Source organism: Elephas maximus, chromosome 7 (genome assembly GCF_024166365.1).
Source record: "Elephas maximus indicus isolate mEleMax1 chromosome 7, mEleMax1 primary haplotype, whole genome shotgun sequence".
In the NCBI taxonomy this organism is placed as follows: domain Eukaryota; kingdom Metazoa; phylum Chordata; class Mammalia; order Proboscidea; family Elephantidae; genus Elephas; species Elephas maximus.
In genome coordinates, this window is record NC_064825.1 from 103311939 (window position 1) to 103329687 (window position 17749).

General features: G+C 46.7%; 1 protein-coding gene across 2 annotated transcripts in view; it reads left to right on the forward strand.

Moving 5' to 3' along the window:
• The first annotated feature begins 239 nt into the window (after positions 1 to 239).
• The window catches only part of PTPRJ (protein tyrosine phosphatase receptor type J), a 200694-nt gene continuing 183184 nt past the window's right edge, over positions 240 to 17749 (forward strand). For both annotated transcript variants that reach the window (XM_049891178.1, XM_049891177.1), the window contains exon 1: positions 240 to 690. In XM_049891178.1, the coding sequence (XP_049747135.1) occupies positions 268 to 690 (423 nt within the window). In that variant the 5' untranslated portion in view covers positions 240 to 267. The remainder of the gene's footprint in view (positions 691 to 17749) is intronic.

Genomic DNA, 17749 nt, shown 5'->3' on the forward strand with positions numbered 1-17749 from the left:
GGGCTCGTGCCCCAAGAGCAGAGGAGCCGCGTCCCGGGTCCCAAATCCCAGGAATGTGGGAGGGCTAGGCGAAGGGGCCGGGCAGGGCGGCGGGGACGCTTCCTCCGCCCGCCCGCCGAGGGGAGCCGCTGGCCCGCTGGGCGGGGGCGGGCGGCGAGGGGCCGCGGGCTCCGCACGGCCAGGCCGCCGGGCGGAGGAAGCGATGAATATTCAGAGGGGGAGGGAGGGGGCCGAGCGCTGGCCGCGGCTCCCTGCAGCCTAAGCCGCATGACGCGCCGAGGAGGCAGCTGGAGCAGCCGGGGCCGCGGGAGCCGGGCTCGAGCCGCCGCGCGCGGAAGGTGGGCGCCGCTCGCTCCGCCCCGCGAAGCCCCTGAGCGCCCGGGGACTCGGCCCCCCCGCCGCCGCTGCCGCGCCGCGCTCCGCCGTGTGGCCGCTGCCGCCGCCGCTGCCATGTCCCCGGGGAAGCCCGGGGCGGGCGGAGCGGGGACGAGGCGCACGGGCTGGGGGAGGAGGAGGCGGAGGCGGCGGCTGGACGCAGCGACGACCACGGGGCCCGACTCGCGCGGCCCGGGCACGTTGCAGGGCGCGCGGGGCATGAAGCCGGCGGCGCGGGCGGCGCGGCCCCCTCGGCGCTCGCCCGGGCTGCGCTGGGCGCTGCCGCCGCTGCTGCTGCTGCTGCGCCTGGGCCAGGTGAGCTGCGGGGCCGGGGGTGGGAGGGCGGGCTGGCGTCCCTGCACCTGCCCGGGGAGCCCCTCCGGCTCGGGGGAGGGGGCGGTAGCGAGGGACCCGGGTCCTCGGCGTCCCTCTCCTGGCTGGGGCTCGCGGGGACCCTGGCCGGCCTTGCACGCCGGCGACCGAGCGCCTTTGCCTGCTGCCCAGTTCCAGTAGGGGGGCGGCGGAACGCGGGGTCGCGGGGTGCCTGTCGCCTCCCCGAGGAAACCCCCGCGCGGGCTAGCGCGCCACCAACCCGGCCCCCTCCAGGCCGCCCGTGGCCCGGCCCTTCCCGGAGCCGGTCACATCTGGCCGGCGCGGGCCCGGCGCGCCCGCCAGAGGCGGCCGGAGGGGGCGTGTTTGTCCAGGGCTAGGGACGCGAAGCGGGGCCGGCCAGGCCCGGCCGCCGCAGACCTCCGACCCGGCCTGCAGGGCCCGAGGGGCCGGGCCGAAGGGCGGCGGCGGCGGCGGCGGCCCGGGGGCGCCGGGAGAGGAGCGGGGCCTCCGGGAGGAAGACGTTGCTTCTGGGGAAAGTTCCCAGCCCGGGAAGAGATGGCCACTAGCAGGCGTTCATTCTTGCCGGGCGCGCCGTAGGGCTTCCTTCCCTGGGTGGTTACTTCGTGCTTTGGGGGCACCAACTGTCTCCCCACCCCTCTGTTTTCTAGCTTGAGTTTTCTGATAATGCTGTGCGTGGCTTTTTGGCGAACAATCTTTCTGAAAGCATCGTTTCCCCTTCACGGCATTCCCATGGGGGTGGTGGTGAGGCAGGACAGCTGGGCGTGGGGGGTGTTCCCATTTCACAGATAGGGAACTGAGGGAGAGAAGTGAAAGAATGGCAGCGCCCTGCGGATGCCATAGGGGCTGAGCAAGCTGGTTTGTTCTCCCAGACTTCGGGGAGCCTGTGAGGGTTTCATACCTCAGGCAAACTGGCCTCCTGATGTCCCTGTTGCCCATTTTGCTAATGAAAATCTCGTTGTTTTATAGATACCAGCTCTAAGGAGATGATGTTTGAAACCCAGGAAGTGAGTTACTGGCTGAGGATGGAACCTGGTTTCAGGGAAAACTTTTCAAGCACAAATACAGGATTGTCTGGGAACAAAAACATCAGCGATGGAGGGAGCAATGCAGCCTAGCAGGCAGGGCCAGAAGGGCGCTGGGGCCTGGGGACTGTGGTAACCCTCAAAGGGTCACTCTGGGTGGCCTGTGTCTCCTTAGTTTTCCTAGCAGGCTTTGAGGTGCTCTCGTGAGGGCCTGGAAGGTAGTGGATCTTCTGTGGAGAATACTGGAGGAAGTGTCAGCTCCAGGGCTAGGCATCACAGTTGGACTTGCTTTTCAGTCTCCTGCCAGCCTCGGTTAACAGCATCTGTAGAATGGGTGTAATACCACTGGTCTGATAGGGTTGTCTGAGGAGATTCCGCTGTGAAATGTCTGAAAGAACTTTGTAAATATGAAAGGATATCCAGATGGGATTATCATTAAGGTAACTGTTATGGGCTGTCTTCTCCCTGTCCCTGTGAGGAAATTCTGGCATCACAGTGGTTAAGAGCTTAGCTTCTCACCAAAAAGGTCGGCAGTATGAATCCACCAGCTACTCCTTGGAAACTCTATGTGGCAGTTCTTCTCAGTCCTGTAGGTTTGCTATGAGTTGGAATCGACTTGACAGCAACGGGTTAGCCTGCGAGATTAAAAAAAAAGAGAGAAAATTGCCTCAGTTGAAGATTTTTTTTATACCAGTGTTTATATTAATGAAATATTTCAGCTTTATTTTTCATTTTGTGTGTGTGTGTATGTATATATGCATATATGTACCTGTTCCTGTTGCCGTTGAGTGGATTCTGATGCAGTGACCCTATAGAACAGACTAGAACTGCCCCATGGGGTTTCCAAGGAGTGCCTGGTGGATTTGAACTGCTGACGTTTTGGTTAGCAGCCAAACTCTTAACCACTGTACCAGCAGAGCTTCTGTATATGCATATGTATATGTGTGTATATATATATATTTTTCTTCTTCTTCTTTTTTCCCCTCAGACATGGTGATTGCTTGGTGTGCTTTGAATCAGCAAAAAGTTTCTTGGGTAAATTTATTTCTTGCCTAACCCTTCCTTGTATTACATTAACATGTTGCCACTCTGTACTTGTCCCATATTCAGATAGTTCCTTCCTCTAGAGTTTGTTTTTTAGAAACTCAAGAAGAGTCTCTTGAATTTCTCAGTTTTGGATATATTATAAAATAGGAAATCTAAAAGGCTTTCTGAAAAATCATCTTCCAAATTCACGTTTGGTACTTCTGTTTGATAATTGGCTATTTCAGGGAATCAGAGCATTGTTGAGTTCACCGTTCAAGGTAGTTGAAACCTCTCATTTCTTTAAATGAAGGTACTGCGGTCCAGAGAAGACAGTGATCAGGCTGAGGTTGTCTCATGAAATAGAGAGGAGCTGGCACCGGAACCTGGGTCTTCTGGCTATGTCTGGTATTTTCATGATGCTACAGTATTTGAAAACCTCATGTTTTCGTTTTGCTCTTACTTCTAACCATGGACATAGCGCTACCTCACTGTGTGTTTCCCAGAGCTGTAGCTGTAAATTGAGTTTCCTAAAATTGAATCCTAGTTGAGATATTCTTGAAGTTTGTGGGCTTAGGAAACTTGGCCTAAGGTATCTGACTACCTGCCTAGCACTTGATTGGCTTTGTAAGACTTGAATTGTGTGTGTGTGTGTGAAAATGGAATCAAACGTAGCAGGTTAAGAAAAATGGGCAAGTCATGGAAAAGACTCAGCTCTGCTTGGGCATTAATGAGGACGAGTGTGGATGCTGGAAAGCTGAGATCCTGGAAGCCTCAGTGCTTGGTAGGCCCAGAAAAGCAGTTTTTGAACCTGGCATCTCATTCTTCTCTACTACAGGAAGGACCTTCAGAGATGATTCCAACATGACTTGCTGGCTTGCTGGTAGTGGTGTCTGATTTCACCCATTCTTGTAGCATTTTGCATACTAGTGTTGGTTTGTGTGTGTGTTTTAGGCAATGTGACAAAGCATTTTTCTCCTGCCTCCCTTAAGAAATGTTGCCTTGACAGATTCCTTTAAGAAATCAGCTTGACAGTGAGCTTCTTTCAAATGAAAAACGAAGGAGAGCTGATGACTGATACCTGTTTTGTTGGCCTTGCTGGTGTTTCAGATGTGCCTTTTCTTTGTTTTCTTCTTTCCTAGTGAATAATAGCTGTTTGTGTTTATTATTTATCATAGCTAACCCTTAACCCTTAAACCTGGTTACCTACCTGCTTTATCCAGAGCACAAAAATATTTTGACTCCTTTTTAAACTGTGTGTTAAATTCTTATGCAGGTGCCTTTAAGGGCTTTTATTTTGCTGCAGAGCAACAATGAAAAAACCAACTGATCATATTTTGTTTGCAGGCAGTTTAAGAAAGCAGAGCAAATTGGTTTATGGTTAGACTGTGACTTTAAGCGAGCTTCAAGTTCAGCCCCAGGATAAAGATAACCACGGAATACCTAAGCTTTCCTAAGCAGGGAGAACGCTGGCTCCCGAGAGTGAGCAATTTCGGTCAGCTAAGAGGTTATTTAGCTCCTAAAAGTAATTTTTGCCTGGGATTGAGGCCGAGGCCAAGTTGCTGAATGACTGTAGCCCTGGGTTCCCGCAGCGCATCCTCAGTAATTACTTCTTAGTTCATCCACTTCTTGGCCAAGGGAATTATTTTAAGTGACCAAATGGCAGGGTAAGAGGCACTTTTCTGTGTATTTCCCTTCTAACATAATGGTGTGGATAATATTATAATTAATAGGTGACATTATATGTGGCAGGCACTGTGTCAAGGGCTTTAATGCATTATCTAATTTGACCATTTCAGAAATACTGAGAGGTAGGTGCTGTTCATATTGCAATTTTAGCAGAGAGAAAACGGAGGCCCTGAACTCCCAAAGATTCATAACTAGCATGTGGCCAGCAGGCCTGATGCCTCCATTGACCCAGACCACTGTGTTGTAAGAAGTATTTTCTATGGAGTGTTTTCACAGCATGCAAGTAAGAGATGAGGCTGTGGATTTTTGTGGCAAGGGACTGACTTGTGGAGCTTGAACCCCAATAGAGCAGAGAGTCATTTTGGGTTCTCTGCATCCTAAACAAGGAGCCCTGGTGGTACAGTGGTCCAGCACTTGGCTGCTAACAGAAAGGCTGACGGTTGGAACCCACCAGCTGCTTTGTGGAAGGAAGATGGGAAACCCTATAGGGCAGTTCTGCTTTGTCCTGTAGGGTTGCTATGAGTCGGAATGGACTAGAGGGCAATGGGTCTTGGTTTGGCATCCAAAACCCGCAGGATCTACTTCGTTTGTAGTATGGACAACCCAGGTATCCTCTTTCCTGCTCATGGTTCTTTGTGAGGCGGAGTTTATAAGGCAAGCCTGCCGTATTCGGAGAGAGAATGAGGTCTGCAGTGGAAAGACGCTTTCATTTATTAGCTGCATAAACTTGGGCAAGTCACTTAACCTCTGTGACTCCTCATTTCTTTATCTGGAAAATGTAACCAATACTTCCTGCTTCACTGGATGGTTGGGAGGATCAACTAAGATAGAAGAGGAACTGCTATGTCCAATATGAAGTACAAGTCAATTGCTAGCTGTGGCTGCTGCTGTTATTTGGGGGCGAAGAAGTGGTGTTTCAGTTATACATGGAGTGTTTTCTATGGTAGCGTACCCCTAAAGAGTGGTACAGAATAATCCTGGGGACATGCCAGATAAACTTAGTTGGAGTCACAAAATTTTTTTTTTTTTTAAGTGAAGAGTTATTTATTTTAGGGTATATTCATCAAAAAAACTCTAAGTTGTGTACCAAGCCCATGGTTCATAGGTTGAATGAGGCTGAGTATGAATGTAGTGTCATGGTAAATAAATGGTTAGAGTTAATAAAAAATTGATCTATAGAACAAATTGAGTAAATCATTATATTAATGTGATGTTGTTACCAAAAATTGCAAAGGTGGTAAATTGCTTAATTTGGGAACTGAGTACAGGGCATAGAGCCCTGGGCGATACCAACCATTAATGTGCTCAGCTGTTAACCAAAAGGTTAGAGGATTGAGTCCACCCAGAGGCTCGTTGGAACAAAAAAGGTCTGACGATCTACTTTTGAAAAATCAGCCACTGAAAACCCTGTGGCATAGTTCCACTCTGACACACATGGGATCGCCATGAGTTGGAGTTGACAAGATGGGAGCTGGTGGCTTACAGGGGATGTAGGGTGGGCACTGAGCAGAGAGAGGCTTTGGTGGTGAACACGCAAGCAGCCTGGCTTCATGGATCATACAGGCCAGTGGAGGGACAGACGTTACATGGATCATCCCAGATAACCATCACAGTTGTGATATAGGATAGCAGTGTGACAGTCCTTGTGCTCCTTCAGAGAAAGGGCTGGCTCTGGATTAGCCAAAGGGGAGTGGCAATGAGAGGACCAGAGAAAGTCCCTCAGTGGAGAACCCTGGAAGTGGCAGGTCTCTCAGACCAAAGAAGTCCACAGCAGTTTTGTCACCACCTCATATGGCTTTTCAGAGACTTTTCTGGTGACCCCTCAGAGGACAGGAGCTGTAGGAAATTTATTACTTCCTTATTAGCGATAGCTGTAGCCATCCTATTGTCTCAGAATTTCCATGCCATGTAAATACTGGGGTGAGGGGTGGTGGTAATGTGCCAGCAGATGGGGGGCATTTTGAAAGCTAAAGTGGTGTCAGCTCCCACAGAAGGGCTAATTTTAAACATGCAAATAATTTTCAGTTCCACTTTTCCTTCTTCCTGTTAGAGGGAAGCTGTACCCTGTTGCCATTTCGGAGGCTCAAGCAAACAATGTCGTTATTATGCCAGAAACGATCTACTTCTCCAGGGCAGGAACCGGGTGGTGTTTTTCTGGGGGCCTGTGCCAGGACCCGGCCCACTGTTATTTCATGGCTGCTGAGTAAATAAATGAGCGAATATTAAAAATTGGCCCCACTATGGAGTCCATAACATAGTGGGTCTAATCTTTCTTGGAGGTATAAGACCCTTACAGTGTATTTGTGAAAGGAAAGGGTCCTCTCCCCAAAGGAAATACACATACATACAATTTTGTATCCAATTTCAGAGACTCTTTGAAATAGTCTATGAAGCCCAGGTTAAAAAAATCTGGGTTTTAAAGCTGTGTATAAGGTTAGAGAAGTATCAAGAAAGTATCAGGTGAAAAGTATCAGTCCTTCTCTTCAAAGGTAACCACTGTGGGATTCAATCAGTGTCCTTCCAGGAAAAAAAAGAAAATTTCTATGTAATGTACAATGGCATCTTTTTAAACGTTACATTGAAAGGACTGTCATATACACATAGGAGCCCTGGTGGTACAGTGGTTAAGTACTTAGCTGCTAACCAAAAGGTCAGCGGTTCGAACCTACCAGCTGCTCTTTGGGAGAAAGATGTGACAGTCAGCTTCCAATGTTACAACCTAGGAAACCCTATGGGGCAGTTCCACTATGTCCTGTAGGGTCGCTGGCAGTTGGAAGTGACTGGACGGCAACGGGTAATATACATATTGCTCTCTACAGCTTTTTCATTTTCTCAGTTACCTTGGAGATTGTTTCCTCTCTGTACCTATAGCTCTGACTCTTTTAAATAACTCTCTGGTATTCCGGTATGTGAATTGACCATAATTTATTTGCTGTCACAAATCTGCTACGGAGGATGCTTTTGGTGCCTGTTTCGTGGAACCTTCACAAGAATATCCATAGGGTAAATTACTAGTCATGGGATTGCTGGTTTAGAGGGTACACGCATTGACATTTTGATAGCTACTGTTAAAAGTTGTCCCCCAGAAATGATGCTTCGATTTGTGCACACACCCGCAGATTTTCAGAGGGCCTGTTTCTCCCTGCCCTCTAAATTGAGGATTGTTACATTTTTAAGTTTCTGGCACTCCGAGAGGTGAAAAATTGTATCCTCTTGAGTGAGTTGAGCATCTTTTCCTAAATTTGGGCCATTTGTGTTTTTTCTTTTTTTGGGGGTTAACTCCGAGTTTGTTTCCTTTGTCCATTCAATAATAATAATAAAAAAAGATGTTTTCGTTATCGATTTGTACAAGCTCTTTGGAAACTAAGAAAATTAGTCCTTTGACTCTTATTTGTGTTACAAATATATTTTTTCCAACTATTTTAGATGCAGCTCTTATTCCTTAGAAGCTCAGAGATAAATTAGACCCTTGGGTGGTGTGTAGGTAGAGCCTTGCACAGAGAGCCTTAAACCTGGAGCCAGACTGCTTGGTGGGAGTCATGGCTCCACCACCTGCTAGTTGTGTGACCTTGGGTAGGTGCCTTAACCTTCCTGATCCTTGGTGTTCACATCTCCGAAGTGCTCATAACCGTAATACCTCTCACAGAGGGTAGCTGGATAGGTCAAGTGAGAGAGATCACATTGCGTTAAAGTCCTTTGTTAATGGATGTAGAAATACAAGCACAACATTTTACAGAGTGTATTCCATTTACTCGAGAGTTAGATCTTAAAGTTAGGGCAAAAGGCTATAATTATGTGCTTAGCATTCATAGTTATGAATCATCTAAACTGCTACAAAATCTCTTAAATTGCCCACCATGGATTGTGTGTGTGTCCGTATGTATGTGTAGATATATACAGATAATCCCCGACTTACAACAGGGTTCCGTTCTGACAGTTCAGTCGGAAGTTGGTTCTGACATAGGGGAGTACCTCATTTTTTTTTTTTGGTTTTCATTTTTACTGCCTTTTATTATCAGCGTCTTTATAAATCATAGCAAGTGAACATCTGAGAATGATAACATCTGCAGATTACGAACTGCAACACTGTGTGTAGTACATAACACTAATGATAAGATGTACGAAGACAAAAAAAGGTCGTAAGTTTGGTTCGTTGTAACTTGAATACGTCATATGTCGGGGACCACCTGTATGTATGTATGTATGTGTGTGTATATATATATATATATACACACGTATGTATTAAAATGTGTAATGTGGGCTAGATAGTAGATCGGTATAGAGTTTTCTGATAGCACGATTTAAATTACGTCTTTTTTTAAACCAAGTGTGTGCAATTGAAATAATATAGGTTAAATGACCAGAGGATATGACTAAAGTGTAGCCAGTATGGTCCTAGCCCTGAAGGAGCATGTGGGTATTGACGTCCTTTAAAAAGTGTGTCCTCTTTGGGTTGAGTTGAGCATTTCTCTTTATCTTGTGACCTGACCAGCTCTGGCTGTGACCACCTCCTATCTCTGGGTAATTTTCTGTGGGGCCAAGAGGAGTTATTTTTAAGCCTCCAACTGAAAGTTTAAAGACTTAATCCTTGGCTCTAATTGTGGGCAATGGGAGGCTGGGCAAGTCTGCGCTGACTGTGCCACCTATTTCCACAGCAGCAAGGTGACTCCACATGGTGAGAAGCTGAGAGGCCACTGCATTTTTGTGTTGTTGTATCATGGAAGTTCTTCCTCCCCCACTGAGGGTGGACCATGCTGGCGGTCCTGTTTCCCAGGTCAGAAGATGGAGGCCTGCTGGGAGATTGTTCTGGGTTTGGAGGGAGATTGCTGCCCAGTCCTTGGTGCACGGGCATTGGGGTGAGACAGATGTGACTCCTCCACCTTCTAGCTGTGTCACCAACTCTCTTAATGCTCAGAGCCTCACTTGTCCTCATCTGTAAAATGGGAACAACAAGAACACCTACCTCATAAGGTTGTTGTGGAGGATTAAATAGATCTGCATAACAAGTAGTTAGCATAAAACAAACCCTCAGCAGATGTCATGTCAACAGATGTTTTGCCATCTTATTTTGCAGGGACACTGGCATAATATACTATTAAAAAATATATATATATATTTTTTTCACTGCCTGGTTTGCAAGGCTCTTTCACATACATGAGCTCATTCAGTCCTCGCGGCATCCCTGTGAATTTGTCATTGTTTTTCCCGTTTAACAGGTGTGGCTCAGAGTGACTGTAAGTGACTTGCCCAATTCAGGTGTCATTTGTCTTTTGCATGATAATAATGTGCATTTATAGTGCAGCCCAGTTTAAAAATTAACCGAGGTTTAGAATTCGCTTATGAGAGGTGAATTGGGCAAGTGAATCCTCTAATTTGGCTCATACATAGTCATTAGCCTGAACCGTATGAAATGATTGCCTTTAGTCCTTTGAATATCATTGGTTTTATATGGTTCCAACTAATATGTTCCAGAAAATGTAGTTTTAAAATGAGGCTTGAAAAAACCAAACCATAGACTTAAATGCTGTAGGGCAGTGTGTTTAAAACCTTGGGTAATAAAATTGAATTAGTGAGTTATGACCAGCATTAAAAAATGGTTGAATAAGAAATATTAGAGTCTTGCATGTAGGAAGGGTAAGTAGACACACACACACACACACACACACACGCCTGGGCACACATGTGTAATGAATTGCATATGACCTGAATGTCTTATCATAAGTTGAATCATTGCCAAAAAAACTGAAAGTCGCTGTTATAGACTGGCAGTGGTGGGAGGTGCAGGTTGGGGTGGGGGGGTGAAGGTGGATTCTGTTTCCAGGGAGTGCAAAAAGCCAGTATGCAAGTCCCCAGGTATGCATCGTCAGTGCCCCCATATATTGCTGAATACCGTCCTGCAGCACGGGACCAGGAAGGACCAAATCCTGGAGAGCACCTTAGGAAGGGAGTGCGTAGGTCAACTGAAAGCGGAGGATGCCTGCCTTAACTGCCTGTCTGGAAACGTCAGTGGGAACTGCCAGTAACATAAGCTGTTGGGCGATGCACTGTGTTCTTTTGGTCAACAGGTTTGGTAGAGAGGTAATATTTAACTGCCTACTGCGTTGCCCACTTTAAATCAGAACTTACAACCACCTGAGGGAAACTGAGGCTCAGTGAGGCTGTCACCCATCTGGTGGGGGATTCAGTCCAGACTTAGTACCTCTAGCTGTGCTGCCCTCATACCAGCTGTGCTGATTATAGGGCCCATGGCAATTTGCACAGGACTGAGTGTCCCCTGCTTGGGGGCTTTTAGCCCAGTTGCCTGGAGGATCCTGACCCTAAGGTCGATTCAATTTCCACATAAGCCAGTTTTTTTTTTCCTTATAAAAAAGTAGAAAATACAGATAGATAAAAAGAGAAAGCAAAAGTACCTGTAATCTCCATTCCCCCAAAGATAAGTACCGGTGCCATTTTGATGGGCGATCTTTTTCCTTTTTTAGTGCATGTTTTATCTGCCTATCTATGTATACTAAAATAGGATTACCAACTACATATGCTTTGTAATTTACTTTTTTTTTTAGTAAATAATTGGGATAGATGTTGTATCCCTGGGGGTACTCCAGGAAGCCAGAAGATAAATAAACATGAAGCTTCTTCCTGGAGGGCCACTGCTACTCAGTGGAAAGTATTTGGAATTATTTCTTGGAAACAAACAAACAAACATAGACATATTATGGATTAGATACCAAATTTGCATTTTCTTCCCCCAGCAAATTCAGGAGAAAATAAATTACTACCCACGCAGACTCTCTGGGAATGTGAGTTCCGTCTCCCCTGCTATTCTTAGGGGCATTTTGGGGCAGTCTGTGAAGTACTGACAATATGTTGTAAACATTTTTCCTTGCCCCTGTGTAGTCTTTCCTTGTATAACTTTTAGCCGTTGCATTCCGTCCCTTCATATGGAGGCACCATAATCTATTTAATTAATCTTGTGATTAGCTTGCTACTGTAATTCCAATTTTTTTTGTCATGATAAACACTGTCAAGGTGACTTTGTGCAAAATTTCTGAACATATTTCTGATGATTTTCTTAGGGTAAATTGAGATAATAAAAATAACAGGAGCAGCTACCACAGGTAGAATATTTATTATGAGCCACTGATAGCACTTTGTGCACATTAACTCACGTAATCCTATGATGTAGATGTGGGGAAGGAAACTGAGGCTCAGGTAGTTGTAGTCTGATCCATGGACACATATTGTGCTGGAACCTCAACCAGCTAGGTGTAGGCTTCTTTGGAGTAAAGGGGAGCTGGACAGGAGAGTTGACACGGGCTAGGGTAAATCTGAGTCTCCAAGGAGGATAGCTGGGCTCATGGTCTATTCTCATAGGTTTTAGAGGTTACCTTCCCGAGGGATGGTAACACGTTGACACACTCTGCTCAGAACTGTGACGTGGCAGCAGTGAAATGCTTTCCAAAGTTTCAAGAGCAGCTTTACCATGGATTTTAGACCCTGAAGTTGTGAGGTGGTGGAGGCTGCCTGACCATTCTTGGCTCCTAGCCACTGCCGTGGCCCTGTTCGAATGAATGACATAATGGCGTCTCCTTGGGGTCTTGACCTTCCTGTTGTGAATGAGTTTGGATTTCCTGAGCTTGAAATCGGACATGGATGACAGGACTTCAGGGCTCGCTATAAAAGTTCGACTATGGAATAAAGCATGGACATCTCAATCAGCACAAGTGTGGATCTACATCCAGGCTCTTCCACCTACAGCTGTGTGACTCTGCTCTCTGCCCAGAACCTGTTACTTCATTTGTTAAAGGGGTGATAATTGCCGGGCCATGGCATTGTTAGAGTTAAATGAAGGAAGGTATGTAAGGCACCCAGTTCAGATTATGGCTGCATAAATAGGCCACTTAAAACCAAAAAAACCCAAACCTGTTGCTGTTGAGTTGATTCCAACTCATAGCAACCTTATAGGACGGAATGGAACTGCCACATGGGGTTTCCAAGGAGTCGCTGGTGGGTTTGAACTGCTGACCTTTTGGTTAACAGCTGAGTTCTTAACCACTGCACCACCAGGGCTCCAAATAGGCCACTTAGTAGGCCCTTAAATTCTACTCCCAACTAACCTCTCTTTATTAACGCAGCGCCTCCCAGCTTTGGGGCTGCAGAGTGATACAGAGAATTTGCTGAGGTTGTCATGTGCTCAAGGTAGGAGGGGATGCTTTGAGGGCACTATACAACTTCTGTCAGTCTTGATGCCAGGGAGTATCGTATAGACCAAAAACCAAACCAGTTGCTGTCAAGTCAATTCTGACTCGTGGTGACCTCATCTGTGTCAGAGTAGAACCATGCTCCATAGGGTTTTCCGTGGCAGATTTTTTTGGAAGTAGATTGCCAGGCCTTTTTTGCAAGGTCCCCCTGGGTGGTCTTGAACCTCCAACCTTTCTGTTAACAGATTAGCATGTTAACCATTTGTACCATCCAGGGACTCTGTTGTTTAGAGTGGCCACCAAATCCTACTGTATGAAGAGAAATTGTTGGGGCCGTGGGAGTGGGAGCTCTTATTTAAGATGACATGGGATAAGACGCAGACTCTCAGCCTCTATCTGACCACAGAGTTTGCAACCAGCCTTTTGATTTCTTTTGGAAGATGCACACGGGAAACCCCTGGTTAAGAACCACTGCTTTAGGTGATAACTGTTTTGTAGTCATTGTATAGATTGCCCGTGTCCAGACAGTCATACTAGATGGACGGGCTGTCCTTCCATTCCCATGTAATCAGCCCAATGGTGTCACTAGGAGGGTACAGGGGTGGGGATCATACCAGGTGACAGTGTCAGAGGGGGTGACACCAAAATAACCGTCCATAAAATTTTTATGCAGTGTTTCAGCAGAAATTTATTGTTTTTTATAAAAATATCCCTGTAGTTATAACAACAAAAACATTTTTCATAAGCCCAGCTTACATGTATCAATATACCTACACAGCTGAAACTCTATGCTCATTTACTTTTTGAACTTTCTAACCTAATGCGCTCTGGTCAGAGCTGTCATTATTACCCAGTTACAATGACTCTTCGAATCACGCGGTTTCATCGGCACTTGCTACAAGCACGTGCTGTTGTTTTCGTTGCTGCTAGGAGGACGTCCATGGGGGTGGGGGGGTGGGTGACACCGTGAGTGACTGCACTGGATGACAGCAACCCTAGTGACATCACTGAATCAACCCCATGTTGGTAGCTGACTTAGTCCCAGTGAGACCGTGGGTCTGAACTAACAAAAGCATTTGCAGATGTAACACATAATCCGGGTTGTTGGGTCTCAAAAGGGGGTTCACGTCTGCCCCGGTTGTTCAGTACTTTTGAGGGATCCTGTGGTAGAGTAGGCTTTAGTCTGGGACGGTTCTATTTTCTCAGCCTCATTTTTCTCCTCTGTAAAATGGGAATACCATATTTTCCCACCCTGCCTGGGGAGGGAAAGGAAGCTTGGGGTGTTAATGTGATATGTGTGGTGCTAGGCTCCGCTGCAGGGGATGTGAAGTTGAAGGAAGGAAAGACTCATGGTTTATTAGGAGCTATGAGGCCAAATGTGCCAAGTTCCACACAAGAGGTAGGCCTGGTGTCTGGAGATCCTGTTACAATGAGATTCACTGCCAAGTTTCCCCTCCCAGCAGCTCTGAGCAATTTTCAGCATGTAGTGTGTTCAGAGGCCCCGAGGCATGAAAGTAGAGATGGTGCCTTCAGAGCCCTGGACAGTGAGACCAGCGGGAATGAAGCCAGTGGAGAAACCCACTCAGATCGTACTGCCAGCCAGGGGGGACGTAGCATTGGCTTTCTGAAAATTAGCATTCATACAACTTTTCAGGAATACATCATTTTGTGAAGCCAGAGGTCCCAGCTCAGTGTTTGTGAGACCAGGTCGGGACATTGTCATGTGGGGGCTTGATGTTTTATCCAGATTCCAGCAGGTTGTTCCAAGCTGTGCCCTGCACCTTCATAACATCATGGAAACATGATCAGTACCTAGAGCTGCATGCAGTTGTGTGCCAGGCTGTTTTCTATCCTTAAAATCACCACCTCCATTTTACATATGAGGCACAGAGGGGGATAGAGACTTGCCCAGAGCCGGGATGTGGCTGTCCTGATAGACTTGAGTTCTAATCTTGCCCCTATTGCTGTGATGATCTGCAATTTCCAACCAACCAACCTGCTGCCATTGAGTTGATGCTGACTCATGGCAACCCCATGTGTTACAGAGCAGAACTGCTCCATAGGGTTTTCTTGGCTGTGATTTTTATGGAAGGAGGTCACCAGGTGTTTCTTCTGTGGCACCGCTGGTGGCATTCAAACTACCAACCTTTAGGTTAGCAGTGGTGATGGTGTTGGGTGCCCTTGAGTCAATTCTGACTCATTGCACCGCTATAGGACACAGTAGAACTGCCCCATAGGTATTCCTAGGCTGTAATCTTTACAGGAGCAGATTGCCAGGTGTCTTTCCAGGTAGTTCGAACTGATTTGTTCCGATTCAAGCCACTTCTGAGAATTTGCATTTCTCACAAGTTCCCAGATTATGCTAATGCTGCTGGTTAGGGACCAAATTCTGAGAACCACTAGTAAAGCCAAAGCCAAAAACAAACCCATTGCCGTTGAATTGATTACAACTCATTGCAACCCTATAGGATAGAGTAGAACTGCTCCATAGGGTTTGCAAGGAGCAGTGGGTAGATTTGAACTGCGACCTTTTGGTTAGCAGCCTGAGCTCTTAACCACTGTGCCACCAGGGCTCCACTAGTACAGCAGTGGTTCTCAGATTTATTATACGTAAGAATCACCGAGGGATTGTGTTAAAATGTAGATTCTGATTCAGTATATCTGGGGTGGAAAGGCAAAGTCTCAGCAGGAGTTTGAACCTGAACGAACCAGTTTGAAACCCTTCTTTTCTCCTTCAGAGCTGCTGCTGGGTTCAAATCGCCAACCTTTCAGTTAGCAGCAGAGCGCTTAACCGTTGTACCACCAGGGCGCCCTTCAGGTTATGTAGTAGTTGAGTACAAACCATTTGCACACCAGGGCTCCTTATCAGCAACTTAGTAGCTTTCCAAGTCTGGGTTTTCTCATGTGCTTAATAGGAATAATAAACACCTCAGAGGGTTGTGATCAAGAGTCTGTGGAGTAATATATGGGAAGCCCCCAGCACGGTGCACAAACAGTGCTCCACAAATGCCTGGTGCTGTCATTGTTGTTATTGTTTCTCTCAGCAGTGAGAGCAGAGGACACGTGCTTTTCATGAGCTTTTCCAGGAATAGAGATTGGTTTGCCTTGATCCAGGTGTACAGTCTGTCTTGGGCCCTGTTTAGTAAATGTTTGGGGTACAACTGCCTAGGAGGAAGGGATGTTAGCTGGAGAAGACCCGAAGTCTAAGATTCAGAAAATAAAGCAAAACCTGCCCACAGGGATGGAATGTGTGATCTCATGGTCTGATGGCCTGGACCAGCTGAGGTCATTGCCGTGTAACTCGGTAGTTAATCATTGTTCATAGGAAGATAAATATAGGATCATTGCCTCAGAAAAGTCACAGTTAGAAAGGACCTTAGGGACGTGAGGCCAGGGAAGATAATGGGTTCCAGTTTGCATCCAGCTTCAGGCTGCTTGGCCCACACATAGAAGGGATTCTCAGATCGCTTGAGACATCCTGGTTCAGCAGGAGAGAGTTCCGGGATCAATTAGTGATGCCTGCCATGGCAACAAGTAAGGCAAGAGGTGACATACATGCTGTTCATTTGCTGTCTTTGATTTCAGAGGGCACTGAGGCCTAAGAATTGCCCGATGGAAGGTCACCCAGCAAGTCATAAGATTACAAAAATCTGTCTTGGAAGACATCTCTTAAGATTTCATGTCTGAGAAAATAGTTTTTGCTTGCCCATCTTCGGCTAGGAGGAACCCACTATCTCAAAAGGAGTGGATTCCATCTTTGGGCAACTCTCCCAATTATTACTTCCATCTTGGACTGGTGGAGGCGTTAGAGGCCTCTCTGGGTAAAAAAAAAATCTCTGGGTAGGTTCTTCTAATTCATGGCTGCACCTGAGGAAATTAAAAAAAAAAAAACCAAAAAACAAAACTGGTTCAGGGCCTCCACCCCAGATCAATGGAACCTGAATATCCAGGTAGGTGGCACACCCCATCCTTGGCATTGGTATTTTTTCAAACTTCTCCTGTGGTGCTAAAAGGTAGCAGCTAATAGGTTGAGAAGCACTGAAGCCAACCTTCCTTTTCCGGAAATGGAGTCTCAGAAAGAGAGCATGATTTTCCAGGGTTTTGTAGACAGTGGCACAAGGGGAAGGAAAACTAGGAAAAAAGAACCGTTTATCAAGTGCCAACCATATACCAGGCTCTTTTACTTTCCTGCCAAGACACTTCTTATCCCACAAATGAGTCGTGTCATTCCCCTGCCTAAAACCCCCTGTGGCCTCATCCTGCATTTAGTATAAACCCTAGCTGTGGCCTGCCTGCAAGGCCCTGATCCTCAGATTAGATAATCTGACCCCTCGCTCCCCTCCAACCTCAGGACCTGTGTCCTCACCCAGCTCTCCCTTGGGTCCTGGCACTTGCTGCGGAGGTTCAACCCCACATCCTTCTGGCTCCTCCTTATTCCTTAGCCCTTAACTCCAGTGTCCTGCCCTTTCCCAGACCCTTCTCTCCCATGATCCTGCTTCACTCCCTGCAGTCTTTATCACAATCTGAAACTTATTTGTTCACTCATATCTGTCTGTCTCCCTGCTCCCTGGGTTTTGAGCTTCAGGAGGCCAGGGACCTTGTCTGTCTGGTTCTCTGCTCCATCCCTTGAGCCTAGAACAGAACCTGGTTCAAAAAGATGTTTGCTGAATGAATGAATTGAAAGAACAGTCCTGACAGAGCTGGTATTATCCCCATTACGGTTGACTGAAATCTGGTTTACTGCCTTTCCGCACCATCAAACCAATTGCCGTTGAGTCGATTCCAACTTATGGAGACCTCATGTGTATCAGAGTAGAACTGTGCTCCATGACTGATTTTTCAGAAGTAGATCTCTAGGCCTTTCTTTCGAGGTGCCTCTGCATAGACTTGAGCCTCTAAGCTTTCGGTTAGCAGCTCAGTGCTTTAACTGCATCACCCAGGGATTCCATTTCATTTCCAATTATCGTTTAATATTCTTACCTTTTGCACTGACAAGCCTAAATATATGCCTGTGAGTATGTGTGTGTTTGACGGGGGATTAAAGTCATCCTTGAGGGTGAGGTTTAGTGTTCTCTAGCAAAAGGAGCA